The 16,315-nt window shown below is 38.5% G+C and overlaps 1 protein-coding gene across 1 annotated transcript in view; it reads left to right on the top strand.

Moving 5' to 3' along the window:
• Positions 1-16,315, top strand: part of wnk4a (WNK lysine deficient protein kinase 4a) — a 68,483-nt gene that overhangs the window by 44,984 nt on the left and 7,184 nt on the right. The window contains 4 exon segments of the mRNA XM_037690949.1: positions 1,554-1,689; positions 3,209-3,325; positions 6,974-7,147; positions 11,210-11,264. Coding sequence (XP_037546877.1) covers positions 1,554-1,689; positions 3,209-3,325; positions 6,974-7,147; positions 11,210-11,264 — 482 coding nt within the window.

The following is a 16,315-nucleotide window of genomic DNA, read 5'->3' as shown; positions in this document are numbered from 1 at the left end:
CGTTCGTATGTAACGGCGTTCAGTTCGACCGAGAATCGTGTGCTGTGACTTTTAAACTTCAAAAGTATTAATCTTTATGTAAAATACAATTCTCACAGAACGACGCTGTTCTCTTTGAAATCTGCTACGTGCTCCGTTTTAACTTCTTATCCAACTTTTAGCTTTTTACTTACCATTTTTGTCCTTTTAGCTTTTAGGTACAGCTTCTTAATTGCAACTACTCTTTAATGATTTTAGCTTAGCATTTGTTTTGCCAGATTAACTACAGTTTTGCCGACATCAGCATCACCTATGCTTATTTAAACTTCTGCTTCAGCTAAAGCCGAGCTAAAGCATCAGTTTTGTTAGTTGTAGCTATTCTTTTTATTTTAGCACCTGTTTAGCTAATCTTAGTTTTGCCATCAATTTTGCAACTTTAGCTACTGTTTTGTTAACGTTAGCATCCTTTATTGCTAATTTTTACCGCTGTTTAGCTGTAGTATACACTTTGCTTATTTTAGCTTACTGATTTGCTGTTTTAAACATCTACTTGGTTAATTTTAGCTACTGTTTTAAATTTAGCTTTTGCATCTGTTTTTGCTACTTTTAGCAATAGTTTTGCTAACATTAGCATTGAATTTGCTAATTTAAGCTGCTGTTTTACCTGTATCTTTAGCATGAGTGCTACATTTAGCAACTGTTTTCATAATTTTAACATATTTTTATCAGTTTTAGCTTAATCATTTGTGTTGCAGTTTTTAGTTGCCGTTAAGCTACTTTTAACTAGCATGTAAGTGCAGCGGTTTAGCTAATCTTAGCATCTGTTGATTTACTTTTAGGGACTTTTTTGCTCATTTCAGTTAGTTTTGCTCATTTTAGCTGTTGCATTTGTTGAGCTACTTTTCGCTTGTATTTATTAACCTTTATTTAATTCCCAGTGAGATCACAGATCTCTTTAGCAACAGAGGCCTGAGCCTGAAGGCAGCCTAACTACCATGTTGCTGTTCTTCTGTTTTTCAACGTCCCACCTCAGTCGTCAGATAAATCTGTTGGGACTGAGCCGCCTCGCCGTGCGTCGTGTACAGGAAATGCGTTTTCTAGTTCTGTTCATCTTCTCTGGACTTGAAGGTGAAAACAGGCTTCACTTTGAACGGAAGCTGCGTGTGTTAAATAGAGACAGCCAGGCGGTCGCTGCCGAGCGGCAGGCTGTAAATGTTTGCAGCCTGCGTCAGGGAGGTGAGCGACGATTGTAACTACAGTGATGGAAAACGACCCAGGAGATGCAATTAGCCGAGCCGAAGGTGTTTTTTTTAAATAAAATAACGCTGAATGAACTCCAGTGAACGCTGAACGTGCTCGTCGTATGAACGATACACATACGATGAACATCAGGTTCTTCTGGACTGCTGATACTCCGTGGCACTTTAATGTGCTGTTTATTGTCGCCTGCCACCTAAAGGCCGAGGGTAATAATGTTTTTACCCCACCACTTTATAGACGATGAGCCGTTTAAGTTGTTAAACAAGTGAAATCAGTATCCACAAGGATCTCACATGGAGTCTGTGTTTGTGCAGCTACGCCTCCGACGTCACGTCGGGTCTGAGCGACGGTTACGAGGGCCTGTCTGAGAAGAGCGAGAAGTCTGCGGCGAGGCGAAACGCCGCCAAACTGTTCAGGAGGCGGGCACGCTCCAGGCTTCGCATCACTGAGGTACAATAAATTAAATCTTTTGTTTACAGCTTCAAACATGCATCACCCTCTCCACACACACAGATGAACAAATAAATCAGCCTCGGTCATGCCGATTAATTAGCGGAGGCATTTATTTGACAACTTCGTGGTCCCGCTCCGCCCTGGCTGCGTGACGTTGTCCGTGCTGTTTTTCTTTGACAATCGCACAATGGAGTGAACGTTCCATAAACATTCACACAGTTGTGATCCATTTTTCTTCCGTACGTTTTTCAGCGTCTTTCTCGTTCCACAATTTTGGCACCATTTCAACAAATCATAAATCAAAACATTCAGCTCGTTCAGGAGAACGGTGCTTTGACCTTTGGTATTGCTGCAACTTTAGCTTTTTTAAATGTTTAGCCTTTTCTGCCATTTTTTCCTCGTAGAAAATGAATTGAGCTCATTTTACATCCTTCACATCTTTAGGTCTGTTTACAGCCTTTTACTGCTCCTTTACATTTTGTTCTGCTTCAGCTTCCTTGTGCAGATATAAACTGTTTCTCAGCTTCTGTCAGCAGTTTTTTCAGCTGTTTTGTGCTCCTTTCAGATTCTTTCTGATAACTACAATATTTTTGTGCTTCTTTTAACTTCTTTCTGCTAATTTCAGCTACTATTTAGCTGCTTTTATGCTAACTTTAGCTTTTTCATCTAATTCCACATTTTTTGCACTCATTTAATCTTTTTTCAGCCTAATTCAGCCAAAATGTGCTCTCTACACTTCCTCCTTGTATTTTCAGCTTCTTTCTGCTGTTTTAGCTACTTTTCAGCTATTTTCTTAGCTAATTTTAGCTTATTAAAGATAATTTCCACTTTTTTGTGTTAATTTCTGCTTCTTTCTGCCTAACTAGGCAAACATGTTCTTTCTGCTTTTTTTCTGCTTATTATGTGTTAGCTTTTTTTTTTTTTAAGCTAATTTCAGCTCTTTCAGATAAATTCAAGTTTTTCATGTTGATTTCTACTTTCAGCCTAATTAACTTTGTGCTACTTTCAGCTTGTTTTGCTTTTTTCCTGCTAGTTTCAGCTTTTTCTATGCTAATTTTAGCTTTTTTTGCGTATTCCACACTTTTTTTTTTAGCTCATTTCAGTTAATTTGCTTCCTTCTAGTAGTTTAAGCTTCTTTTTGCCTTTTCATTTTTTTTTGTTGCTAATGTCAGGCTTTTTTGTTGTTGTTAATTTCCTAATTCTTGTGCTCATTTCTGCTTTCTTCTGCTAATTTAGGTTTGTTCTTCCATTTCAGCTACATTTCAGCAAGTTTTTAGCTAATTTCAGCTGTTTTCAGCAAGTTCTTCTGCACTGCATGTTTGCAGGAAATGCAGTTTCTCTAGTTATTCTTCAGATCTCCGTGGGTTTTATTTGAACGCCTGTTTTAACGGAGACATCTAACCACACGTGCTTACAGTGAGCGCAGAGACGGGTGTTGCAGAAAAGTCACGCTCCTCCTGCGTTGCTCAATGCGAGTCGTTACATTGATTCTTTTTGTTTTGTTTCGTCTGTGTAGCTCTCTGATAAAGTGGACCGAGTGGTGGAGTGTCAGCTGCAGACGCACAACGACAAGATGGTGACCTTCAAGTTCGATTTGGACGGAGACAACCCAGAAGACATTGCTGCTGTCATGGTGAGCTCACGTCGGCGCTGCTTCTTCACAAGACTCGCTTTAAATCGCAGTTCTCTTAAACGGTTCCAATGTAAATAATAAAACTTGTTTTGAAATGAAATTGAACTAAAGTAGATTCTACTGAGGTACAGCTGCTCTCGTGTCTGTTTTGTGTTAATTATTAAAACTCATCTCACATTTGCCACCGGAGCTCATCTATGTAACCTCAAAGTACTGATTTTAGATGAACTTTGACCTTTATCCTGCCGCTAAGACGAACGGCCACGATGTTTTTGCCAGCACGTTTTCATTTGTCTGCAGCGTTAGCAAAATATCTCCTGATCCTGTGGCTGCATTTTAATGAAACTCACAAAGTACAACTTGAAATGACATCTGCTAAATTTTAAATGACCACCTCATTAACTGATCTTATGACTCAGACAGGTTAACAGATGGTGGGGTAAAATTTAATGGTTGAGTCAAGCCAGTTGTAGTTAATCACCCAAGAAAGTGTGCGTCCTTTCAAACTTGCTGCTACTTTTGAGTTTTACAACACAAAACCACTGATTTTCTTTCATTTATTTTTTTTTTGCGCGTTTGCAAATTTAATGTTCTCCATTTAAAGTTTTAGCTCTGATGGTTTTCATTTGATCTTCCTTTCTGGCTCAAAAGCCAAGAAATTAAGATTTGGATGACATTTCTTCTGAGGCTTTAAAAGGAAATCTTACATTCAGACGATTTTTCTGTATTATCAAGGATTTTGAACGTAAACGGAAAAGAGATTTAAGGGTTAATAACGGAAATACCTTCCTAAAAGCTTCAACGCTTTGGTTAAAAAGTCAACAAATGAATTTGCCGTGTCAGCTCTTTACCAGATTGCTCTATCTACACGTATAACGATCATCCTAATCCAGTTATCTGCTTTTTGCCTGCCTATCATAACTCTGGCTGTTTCATCTAGTGTCAGGGAATTCTGCGACACGGGTAAGCTAATGCCTTTATTGCAGCAGAAAACAGACTGCGCACGTACACGAGCCTGAATGTGCACAAGGTGTGATGCAGCAGCAGGACATTTTGTTCGCAGAACGTGCCGTTGCCCTGACTCTTAAGTACAGTGGGCTTTTGTTTACTGGGTCTTGGCGCAGCAGGGGGAGGCTGGCATCACAACAGCTCCGCGGTTCCTCTCGGTAGCTGGACTTTAAATGAGTCATTCTGTAGTGAAAACACCCCCGCCCCCTTTTTTTTTTTTTCAAAAACAACAATTTACTACAGAAGAATAAAATCTCTGCTAAATGAATCCTGGGTTTAGGATTTTTATTTTAGATGTATTTTGTTAAGAATATATATTTTTTGTTTATTCTGGTTTTTTTTTATACCCCACTTTAATTATATAAAATATAGGTTGCCAATCTAAATTGTATAAAATGTTAAATAGGCTTATCGCGATAAACAATAAATCAATTAATCGCATGATAAATGAAAATCATCTACCTCATTTTCATTTATCGGCTTTATCGTTTCTTTTAGGGATTCACGATATTATCGGCATAGTATCGGTATCGGCCGATATTAGCGATAAAGTTGAATATCGGACATCGGCCATTCCATCAAAATAACTCAATGATATAGAAGGAGCTGTTTTTTTTTATTTTATAAATGTTATATATTTACTGTATATAGTGTTACATCATTGTCAGCTCCCTTTTTGGCATCTGTATTGGGTAGCAGGCCAAACTGACAAAGACCATGCAGAATAATGTAGTATTTTACTTTCATAGTAGATGTAGTCTCTGTAAGTAGGTCTAGAAATCCAATATCATGCATCCCTAGTTTCTTTGCGTCTCTCTTTCTACTGAAGACACTGGATGACAAAAGGTTCAACTCCGGTGCTCTTCACTGCACCCTCCCTTTCTCTTTTTTCTTTAAAATCCATTTTAACCGCCCCAAATCGCGTTTTTGGATCGTTAAAAGCAGCTAATCTGAGAAGCTAAGCTACGAGCTAAGCTAACAGGCTGACTTCGGGGACAAAACTTCCATCTTGTCGAAGCTCCAAAATTCACGGTTGAAACCCGTGCCTTTGTCTAAAAAGTAGTTTTTCTCTGCAAAAAGAAGCGGAGAACTTGTTTACTGATTTTTTTTTTTTATTAAAAGCTTTGTGTGAAAAATGTTATGCTAAAGAGCTCAAACCACACCGAGCATCCGCCATTTTGAGAACCGAAAAAAAAGGAAGGAGAGTTGGCCCATGTCACATCAAGTGGCCTCCCTCCCATTTTTCTTAAAGACACGCTGCTCGCTCCCTCACTATCCATCCTTCGGTTCAAACAGTCTTTTACTGCCATCTGGTGGTCACAAAAGGTACTACACTCAAAACAAACCAACATTTCTTCTTAAACTTGACAGTAATTACAAATTATTGTCAAATTTCAAACAATATTATTGTTTATCACAATAATTTCTGAAACAATTAATTGCCCAGCAAAATTTGTTATCGTGACCGGCCTAAAATTAAGTTTTTTTTTAGTAATTTCTGCAAAGTATCTTAAATTAAAGGTGCAAACTATAAAATCAGGCATAAAAAGTTGAATGTGAGCTATATCAAATGGTGCAGTTTGAAACTGTTTGTTTACTTCAGTAGTTTTCCAGATATATTTATAAAAAAAATCCAAATATGCGGGTACTTACTCGATGTAAACAAAACTTTTTTTATCTGCAGACTTTACTAAACAAAACTGAGCGTAAATATGTTTCAAAACATCATAACTGTCGAACCTCTCCATCCCAAACGGTTCACATACGTCATCATTGTTGACCTTTTCCACTCACTTCGGCTGTTTTTGTAGCTAAACAAACAGACGTGGTTGATGGCAGCCGTTCATAGATTTTTGCTTATGTAAAGACAAATTGATATGAGAACAAAAATGTGCAGATTTATTAATTTTTTACTGTATGATTTGGTGCCTCGTCAGCCGTAAACAGCCCAGAGCTAAATAATTTTATTTTAAATGGGGACATATTTTCCAAAAACGAGCATAGTTTTGTAAAAGAGAAGAAACAAAACATTTTATTTAAACTCTTGAATTAAATTAAAATCACTTTTTTCTGCTAACCAATTCGAACAGTTTGGGGGTTTCAGGAGGTTTAAAACTTATTAAAAGTAATAAAATCCTGCATGTATATTTATTAGACTTAAAGTGTTGATTTATAACAAGTTATGTAAAGACACTTTACAAAGTTCAACAAGCAATATGATACTAATCCAGACTACTAATCCAGCAACGTTCTATTGCAAAACAATCACAGTAAATTATAAAATGCAAATTAACAAGAGGTTGATAATCTGAGGAAACCAACAGGTTGCATCAGATCTTCACTTTGATGCAACCCTCCATCCAGAACATGTGACGGAGGCAACAATATGGAGAATAACTTCCTATTAACGGGAAGAAACCTCCAACAGAACCAGAACCAGAACTAGGATGGGCGTCCATCTTTATCGTTCAGTTGGGGATTGATACCTCCTGCAGTTAGACTAAAGGTTTTATGTTCCAGTGGCTCCAAACTGACAGAAAAATTAAAAAAAAAGTGTGGAGTTTTAATATTGAAATTGTTGTTTTGCATTTTATAATTGTTGTCTGCATCTAAACAATTTGTCTACCTGTTGACGTCCAGGTGCACAAAGAGTTCATCCTCCCGTCCGAGAAGGAGGGATTTATCCATCGCATGAGGGACATCATCAAACGTGCCGAGGCTCTGATGGCCAAAGAACCGCCAGTTCACCCCAGCACGCTCCGACTGGCCCAGCTGGCCTCCCACGGTGGAGTCAACTCCCTGTCCTCGTCGCAGGTCAGCGACTCAACTCATCCAGTAATTCATGTTACAGCTGTAGTAGCTGAAAAAACTACACCAGCTAGAGAAACTGCATTTCCTTTGAAAATGCTGTGTGAATGCTTATTGCAGAACTTGCTGAAATTAGTAAAGAAAAAAAAAAACATTCTGAAATGTAGCTGTTATGGAAAAACACATTAAGTTTAAATAGGCAGAAATGTGCACACACAAAAATGGAATTTAGCTATAAAAAGCTGAAATTGGGGGAAAAAAAATAGCTGAAAAGTCAGAAAGAAGCTTAAACTAACAGAAGGAAGTGGAACAATCTGAAATTAGCTGAAAATCTAAAACTAGCATAAAACAGCTAAATAGTAGCTCAAATGTCAGAAAAAGATGAAAGTAGCAGAAAATAGCTGAATGTAGCAAAACAAGCTGAAATTAGCATAAAGAATTTAATTAGGCTGAAAGTTGCAGAAATTACTGGGTACCATGAAAAACTTTGAATTTATCTGAAAACAGCCGAAATTAGCTAAAAACTGCTACAAAGGTAACTGAAAAGATAGAACAAGCTTAAATTTTCAGGTCTCTCTTGTAAATGAGTCTGTTAAATAAAAAAAAATAGCAGAAGAAAGTAGAAAGAACATGTTTGCCTAATTAGACTGAAAGAAGCAGAAGTGAGCACAAAGAAGTGGAAATTATCTGAAATTGGCAAAAAAAAAAAAAGCTGAAAAGTTGCGAAAAAGCAGAAAGAAGCTTAAATTACCAGAAGAAAGTGGAGAGCACATTTCTGCTGAAATGGGCTGAAAATGGTTGTAGCGAGTGCAAATAATGTTGGCTGAAAAAGCTAAAATTAGCATAAAATGGCTAAATAGTAGCTGAAATAGCAGAAAAAATTTGAAACTTTCAGCAATAAGCTGAAAGGAACCATAAAGAGCTGAAATTAGCAGAAAGAAATTTGAAGAAGCATAAAAATGGTGTAGTTCGCAGAACAAATCTAAAAGGAGCACAAAACAGCTGACATTAGCTGAACGTTGCTGAAAAACAGTTTAAATTTACACAAGGAAGCTGAAAGAAGCTGAACCAGAACAGAATGTGAAAGGAGCAGTAAAAGGCTGTAAACGGATCTAAAGATCTGAAGGATGTAAAATGTGCTCAATTTATTTTCTATGAGGCAAAAAAAAAGTCAGAAAAGGCTAAATATTTCAAAAAGCTAAAGTTGCACCAATACCAAAAGTCATAGCAGGATTTCTCTGAAAAAGCTGAACGTTTTAATTTATCATTTGTTGAAATAGCACAAAATTGTGTAACAAGAAAGATGCCAAAAAACATACGTAAGAAAACTGGATTACAACAGAGTGAAAGCTTCATAAACATTCACACAACAAGAAAGTTCCTGAAAAAATGCTGAATCAGCTGCGGACGAAAACACCAACATCAGTTTTGTCGTTTTCGAATAAAGGTCTATTTTTAAAGTAATTAAAAAAAGGACCTACATTTTGAAGTATTAACTGTTTAAGTATCCAAGCCTCGCTGTGGACTTATGGTTCTTGAGGGGGCTGGAGAGAAAACAAGTGCTATCCCTTTATTTTAAGATTTAATTTGTGTATTTATATGAAAACGATGTGGCAGTCGTTTGTTTTAAAAGTTCTTACGTTTTTAGACTTTAGAGTTCAGCTATTCGTGCAAAAAAAAAAAAAAAAAATCACAAAAATTAAACTGTGATTGCGTTAAAACTGTTGAAGATGTCAAAATGGCAGTCCGGACTCGTAAGGTCCGACTTTCTGTGACCCGTTTAAACGGATAACGATGTTTCTACCGTGGCGTCTGCCTGAGCTGTAGAGCTTTAATCACGTGTTTCAGCTAAGTCTGATTTATCAACATAGTTTTGTTTTAATATAATTATCCCTCATTGTTACGCAGTATACCTCTACTAGAAGCCATAAACTTCTGCTCCCCACTGAGCGGGTTAGGCATTCGTACGAGCTTTCGTTCTGAACGCGGCGTCACTGAAAGAACATTTGACGTAAAACCGTGCGCTTTACGGAAACATAACGTACGTCTCCATTTTCCTCATTAATTTGTTCCCACGAGCACCTTTCCTTTCCAGTCCGCAGATTGACTCATGTTCCAGCATGTCTGCCAGCAGTAAGTGGGTAAAATGGTTGATGCTCAGATGTATTACTTTCTTATGAATTAAGCTTCTGTGAAACTGTGAAGTCAGCTGCCAGAACAAGAAATAAAAAAAATAGAAACGGCTTTTCTATGTGAAACGCCAGCACAGTCTATGACCGAACGCCTTATCAGATCCAATGTGTCTGTCTGAGGAAAAGCAGCGCTCGTTCTGCCTCATCGTTCCACTTTGTGAGGCATAAGGAACATCTGCCCTCAAGAGAGAGAAAAGCCTCGGCTTCCATGTTCGATAAGTCAAACTAGAGCTGCAACGATGAAGAGCAGCTTTATTTACCTTCTTTACTTATTAGCCCCCCCATGCCTGCAGCCGAGCCAGCTTTCCTGTTTATAGTTTCAAACAAATTACTTCCATGTACTTTGTGCTGTTCTAATCATTTGTATATCAAAGCCTTCGGCTCGGTTAGGAATGGTGTGCTTTGACTTTTAGTATCTATGACTTGTATGCTCGTTAAATTATTTAACTTTACTTATATTTTCCCCCTCAGGTTGACAAGTTCAGGTTTTTTTAAATCTACTTAGCTGCTATCTTTTATATTTTCGCTTTTAGATAATATCTGGGTAATTTTAAGATTTTAGCTAGTACCTTGCTAATTTGAGTAGCAGTAAGTTTAGCTTTTTTAGGCATTCGTCTATGGTTTTGCTCATTTAGCTACAAGCTATAGTTTAGTTTATTTTAGCTTTTATCTACGTTTTTAATCATTTTAATTGTTAGCGACTATTTTCCTGATTTTAGCTTTATGCTACGTTTTTAATTATTTCAGCTTTTCGATAAAATTTAGCTGATTTGAACTTTTCGCTACTGTTTAGAATTTTTAGCTTTTTGTACAAATGTAGCTTATTTTAGTTTTTTAGCTGCTATGTTTGTGATTTGAGCAGTTTAGCTAATTTCGTTCTTATTTAGTTTGACTATTTCTAACATTCATCTATGGTTTTTGCTCATTTAGCTACGAGCCACAGTTTAGTTGATTTTAGCTTTTATCAACTGTTTGAATCATTTTAGTTGTTGGCTACCATTTTCCTGATTTTAGATTTAGGTTACGATTTTCATCATTTCAGCTTCAAGATAACATTTAGCTGATTTGAACTTTTAGCTGCTGTTTAGATTTTTAACTTTTAGTAAAACTTTAGATTTTAGTTTTTTTAGCTACAGTCACAATGATTTAAGCAGTTAAGCTAATTTAGTCCTTATTTACAGTTTTACTATTTTTAGCATTCGTTTAAGTTTTTGCTTTAGTTTTTAGCTAAAGTTTTGATTTTTAGCTTTTATATATTTTTCCTAAGTTTAGTTCTTAGCTACTGTTTTGCCAATTTTAGCTTCGAGTTTCTCTCAATCATAATAGTTTAGCTAATTTTACGTTTAATTATATTTAGCAACCGTTAGCTTTAAGCTATAGTTGTATTCTCATTTTAGTTTGTTGCTACAGTTGAGCTGATTTGAGCAATTTTAGCTTTTGCATACTTTTTAGCTATTTTAAACTTTTAGCTACCTTTTTGATAATAGCTTCTACCTAAAGTTTTGTTGATTTTTAGCTTTACCGAGTTTGGCTTTTAGGTAAGAATATGCTAATTTTAGCTTTTAGCTACTGTCTTAGTGGTTTGAGTAGGTATATTAGTTTCAGTAATGCAGCTTGCGTCAAAGTTCAAGAAATAACATTTTTAGATCTTCTCTGCAACTGAATTTGATTTTTGACGCACCTTTAGAAGTTTAATATTCTGTACATCCTGTAATAAAATAAAAATATAATTTATTACCATGGACATTTCTTATGAATCACTCTATCTGGTCTTAAACACTGCCTGTTCTCATCGAATATAAGATGATAAATCATAATTTTAGTCAATAATTAACAGAATTAAAGACTGATTTTTATCAAATGTGTTTTTTTACAGCCTAATCTGCACAGCCACACCATGCCTCGAACCCAGTCCTCGTCTTCTCTGCCCGGTAAGTCTCGTGTGTTTGAGCGACTTCATCCAAAAACTAACAGGAAATTAACCACTCAGCTTTGCTTCTTGTGCTTTTTAAAATTCTTAGACATCAAAACACCTTGTCCACATGGGAACACCCTCTACAACAAATAAAAACACTCTTTTTTTACTTGTCTCTAAAAGTGTTCGTTTTCATCCACATGGAAACAGAAACGACCCAGACAGGCTGTAATAGCTTGGCCAGGCCTGGGTGTGGCGCTGTGCTGCCGCCGTGAAAATACACCAAAAACAGGAAACGAGGCGTAGGCAGAGCACGAACCGAATCCTTTCTGTGGATTTTTTTGTAGACCACAAAGTGTAGGACAGTGTGGATGGCAGTCCAAATATTCAAATATACATAGGATGTGTACAGTATTGTATTTTTTCCCCCTCTGTTTGGTTTTTAGTGTTGTTGACGATAAACTGACTAAAACCTTCATGTCCTTGGATTATTTGTAACGGGTAAGATATTTATTTTAAAGGTACTCATTGCAAGTCATGAAATTCTGTAAAATAAAACCTTAAAGGAAAAAATCTGCACTTTTTTTCTTTCTCACATCTATGAATAATGTGTCCTTAAAATAAATAGTCTAAAATAGTGACCCTCTGCCAAACACCTCGTGTTTGTTTACATATGGGAACAACTGAAGTGCTGAAAATAGCTTACCGTACTCGCACCACCGTATCATTTACATCAGTCCAAATATGTCTAATAAAGTGGAAAAACACATAAATATGTTGCTTCGCCGTATAAGTCGCATCTATTATGCGCCACTTCTGACGCGTCGCGTTTGTTACGCGTCAACGCTGACAACCTGGAAATGTGGGCCGGTGTTGTGCCAAAAATCGATTGGCTGCTAAATGGTGGCCGTGGGAGCGTGCATGGGAGGACTTTAACAAGAATTTAACAAGACTAACACTGAAAAACAGTTATTTGTTTGCTCGAAATTATAGCAAAGGTGCGTCTCAGTTTAACTTTTCCTTACTTAATGCACTTTGACAGTCAAATCAGCTGCATTTCACCTGGGCGGTGCGGTGAAATGCAGCTGATTTGAGGTTTGCTTCAGGAGTTCTGGAAAAAGACAAAGATGGCTTTGTATGGCAAGCCAATGTCTCATTAATAGGCACTTTTACCTATTAATGAGACACTTGGCTTGCCATATTAGTCAAGGGCCCTCTAGTGGCTGTAAATGGTATTGTTCAATATTTTCCATGTCAGAATGAATGAAATCGTCACATCTCAGCCAAAAATTGGTTTATAAATATGTGGGAAAAAACATGAATATGTCGCTTCGCTGTATAAGTCGCAGAATGCTAATTTATGAAAAAAAAACTGAATTATACAGCGAAAAATAGGGTAAAAATGGTGATGTGTATGGAAGAGCTGTTTGGGATGGAGAGATCCCACAACTCTGTTTTGACGCACATGCGCTCAGGTTTGTTGAGCAAACCACACAGACGAAGAGAACGGTTAGATTGAAGCTGTAAACTTACCGTCCTAGAACAAATTTAGTAAACGCTTGATCGCCGACATTTATTCTTGAGTTTTCTTAGTTGATATTTCTCCTTTCTTTGGCGTTTAGCAGCAGATTCAATCTTTTATTTCCACCTAAACGTCTTCAAGAGTCTATGTTTATCAGACTTTGCCGTGCTTGCTTGGAGGCTCCGGCCAGCCAAATGTACGTCGATCACTGATGAGTCCACGTGGTTTTCGGCAGATTTGTTCTTTGTTTACATTTAAATTTTTCATCATTACATTTCAGAGTTAAGATCTTGAAAACTACTGGAGTAAACTTTAATGTGCACCGTTTGATATAGTTCAGGATAGAACTTTTTGCGTTCTATCTTTTGGGTTCAAGTGAATATCTTTTAAGGCAAAGTTATTGTTCTTCAGCCTTGTAGCTTCTTTTTCTCTTCGCTTCCACTCTGGAGCCCAGTTTCAAGAAATATCGTTTCTTAAAACGTTTCCATGTGGAAGAAATTATTAACTTCCATGTCCTGATGCTGCTCAGTAATCCAGGTAGATAAAACTGACAAGGTTGAGTCAGGTCCTCTGGATGAATTCTTCTTTATTGAAACGGTTCGTCTTTTATCCAAAGGACTTCTTCAGTGTGAGGAGCTGCAACAAACTCAGTTTTATAAGCAGCTCTTTCTCAAAGTGGATCAACCAGCCAGAACTAGCTGTTCACATACAAAAGGAGGACCATCAGCCTAACCACAGAGTTAGTTACAGCTCCTCAGACTGAAGAAGTCCTTAGGATAAAAGGTGAACCGTTTCAGTAAAGAAGAATCCATCCAGAGAACTTGACTCAACCTCGTTAGATGAACTTTCTTGTATCCACAAAATTTGTTCCCATGTAGACCATGTCTAATTCCTGTTTTTTAATTTTTAATTTTACAGCATGTCTGATTAACATTTCGTGTGTTTGATTCATCATGTGTTGATCATCGAGCGTGTGGTCATGAAGTCCACTCATGCATGTGTGTCTCATCTTAGACGACAGTGTGGCTAACGCGACTGTGGGGGTGCGTGGCTCTCCCTCGCGTCCTAACAGAGAGATCTTCGGTCCAGACATTACTCCACCGGGGCGACCTCTCTTACGCTCGCAGTCTTTCCAGTACGCCCCAGGTAAACAGCCCTCTGACCCCCCCACACTCGAAGAGGCTGAGGTTACGATCCTTTGGGCAAATAATACAACCAGAGCTCAGCTGCTTCATTAACGCCCTCACCCCTCGCCTCCCTGCTCCCAGTATTGTTCAGGCGCTCGCTTGGCGCCACCTGCCATCAAAGCTTCCGTGTCCGCTCTGCAGCAGGGCCTCCTGGGTAATTGCCTCACCTGAAGGGAGCTTTCTGGCTTTTGGAGAGCTGTGAATGCCGTCGCTGTGAAGCATGAGGTTTCTGCCGTGTTGTGATAGCCAGCAACATCTGTTTGCCAGCACAAACTCCTGCAGAGTTTCCACGAATGTTCTCTCCCCGACTCAAAGTCCCCCTCCTCCACCTCCTTCTCCTTCTGCAGCTTTGAAAGTCTGTTTAACATCACGGTTTCTCACTTCGCTGCCGCCTTGAACATCCTCATTATTCCTCGAAGGCTATATTGTCTGTGTCGGCAAAATATCTCTTGAACCAGTGGATGGATTTTAATGAAACTCTCAAACTCTTCTCTTCCACGTGGCTACCACAGATGATCGCACAGGAATGTCTCTAAGTCAGTTTTACAGACGTTGAGCTAAAATGTGGTCTGGTAGTAGCTGGGTCGTCCTCAACATATACTTCAAGCACCGACACACAGATTATATTAAAATAAATTGCACGTATCAAACGGTTATAACTCCGTCCCCTCAGCTAAAAATGATCGTCACTCTGACGTGAAAGACGGTGGGCGACATGCATTCCCTGTAGCGCTGCTAGCTCTTTAATCCACTCCTGTCCCGCGCATCCTCTCTGTTAGACGTCAGCTCGCTTTTGCAACTCTTCATGGCCGCGCTCCACTATTTACAGATCGTTGCCTAACTCCCGTTTCCGTCGGCGTGGAAAAAAAGCGAGGAGGCTGGTTTGGATCATCAGCAAGAGGAGCTGCGGTTCGTAACTGTGGAGCCATTGTTGAGACGTCTAAAACCATTCCCGCGGGGAGCGATTCACAAATCCTGACTTCTTTAATCAGACCCCCAAAGAAAAAAGAAAAAATAAGAGTTGTGTACACACACGTGTCTTCTATTTAAACCCCCTGAAATGTAAAAGGCTTCGCTGATCCCTCACAGCCATACGAGCTGTGGCGTACACATGCACTTACAGTCAGATGCTGCGTTAAACAAAACGTTTTTGTTCTCCATGGAAACCCCTTTTTTAAATAAAGGAAAGTTTTATGCTCTATATAATGTATCTCCTGGCAGTAAGCTAAAGGGGAGGATTAACAGAACCCTGATTGGTCTCTTAGGGTCAACCCTGTCTAATTTCCCTACTCCAGCTCTCCAAAAAACCAATAATTTGATGGACCAGTTAACCCAGTTAACCCTCCTGCTGCCCACGAGCTCTCAGTTTGGGCTTGTGGGTCATTTTGACCCCAGGGCAGCAGGAGGGTTAAAGGAGAACATGCATTGTATTTAGATATCTACGATGAAACTAGATGACATTTACAGTAGTCCCTCGCTAGTTCGCGGTTCGTTTATCGCGGACTCACTCTTATCGCGATTTTTCAAAATAAGATTGGACGTGACACACAGTTGGCTGATTCATGGATGAGCCGCACGATCGGCATGGAACACCTGTTGCACCTTTGTGCAGCCCATACTGCAGGAGAAACAACCTCCTCCTTCCTACCCCGTGATCTCCATTCTGCTGTGGAGAAGTGGGCGTGGCCGAGAGGAGGCAGAGCAGAAATCATGACATTCTGTGCTCGTTTAGAGCATTCAGAGTTTAGAAACATTGTTTAGAATATTGCAAGAGTGTGGGAAGGGTTTAAAACACCTTTATATATATATATATATATATATATATATATATATACACACACATACAAATAAACTGTATTTTTCAGCTTATAAGCCACACTTTTTTTTCCCATAATTTACATGCCCTGTGACTTATACGCTGAAGCAACGTATTTATGGATTTTTCCCAGATTTATAAACCGGTTTTTGACTGAGATACGACCGTTTTCATTCATTCTGACTGAAAATATTGAACACTACCATTTTCAGCCGCTAGATGGCACTCAAGTAGCCATTGTGTCATGTAATAGGTAAAAGTGGCTATTAATGACACAATCGGCTTGCCGTAGCCTGCCACCTTCGTGCAGCTCACCTGGAGCAAACGTTAAATCAGCTTCATTCGCTGCACCGCCCCGGCAGCTAATTTGATCAATGAAGTGCATTCATTAAGTAAAAGTTCAATTGAGACACACCTTTAATATAAAGTCGAGCAAACAAATAATTGTTTTTAGGTCTTTATCTTGTTAAATTTTTAAGAAATGCACAGCGAGTCGCCCTCCGCACGCTCCTGTTTCCGCGTATCGGCTTTTGAAATGCAGC

Source organism: Nematolebias whitei, chromosome 17 (genome assembly GCF_014905685.2).
Source record: "Nematolebias whitei isolate Nwh7 chromosome 17, NemWhi1, whole genome shotgun sequence".
Lineage (NCBI taxonomy): Eukaryota > Metazoa > Chordata > Actinopteri > Cyprinodontiformes > Rivulidae > Nematolebias > Nematolebias whitei.
The sequence above is the reverse complement of the archived record's forward strand: the minus strand, read 5'-3'. Positions and strand labels throughout refer to the sequence as shown.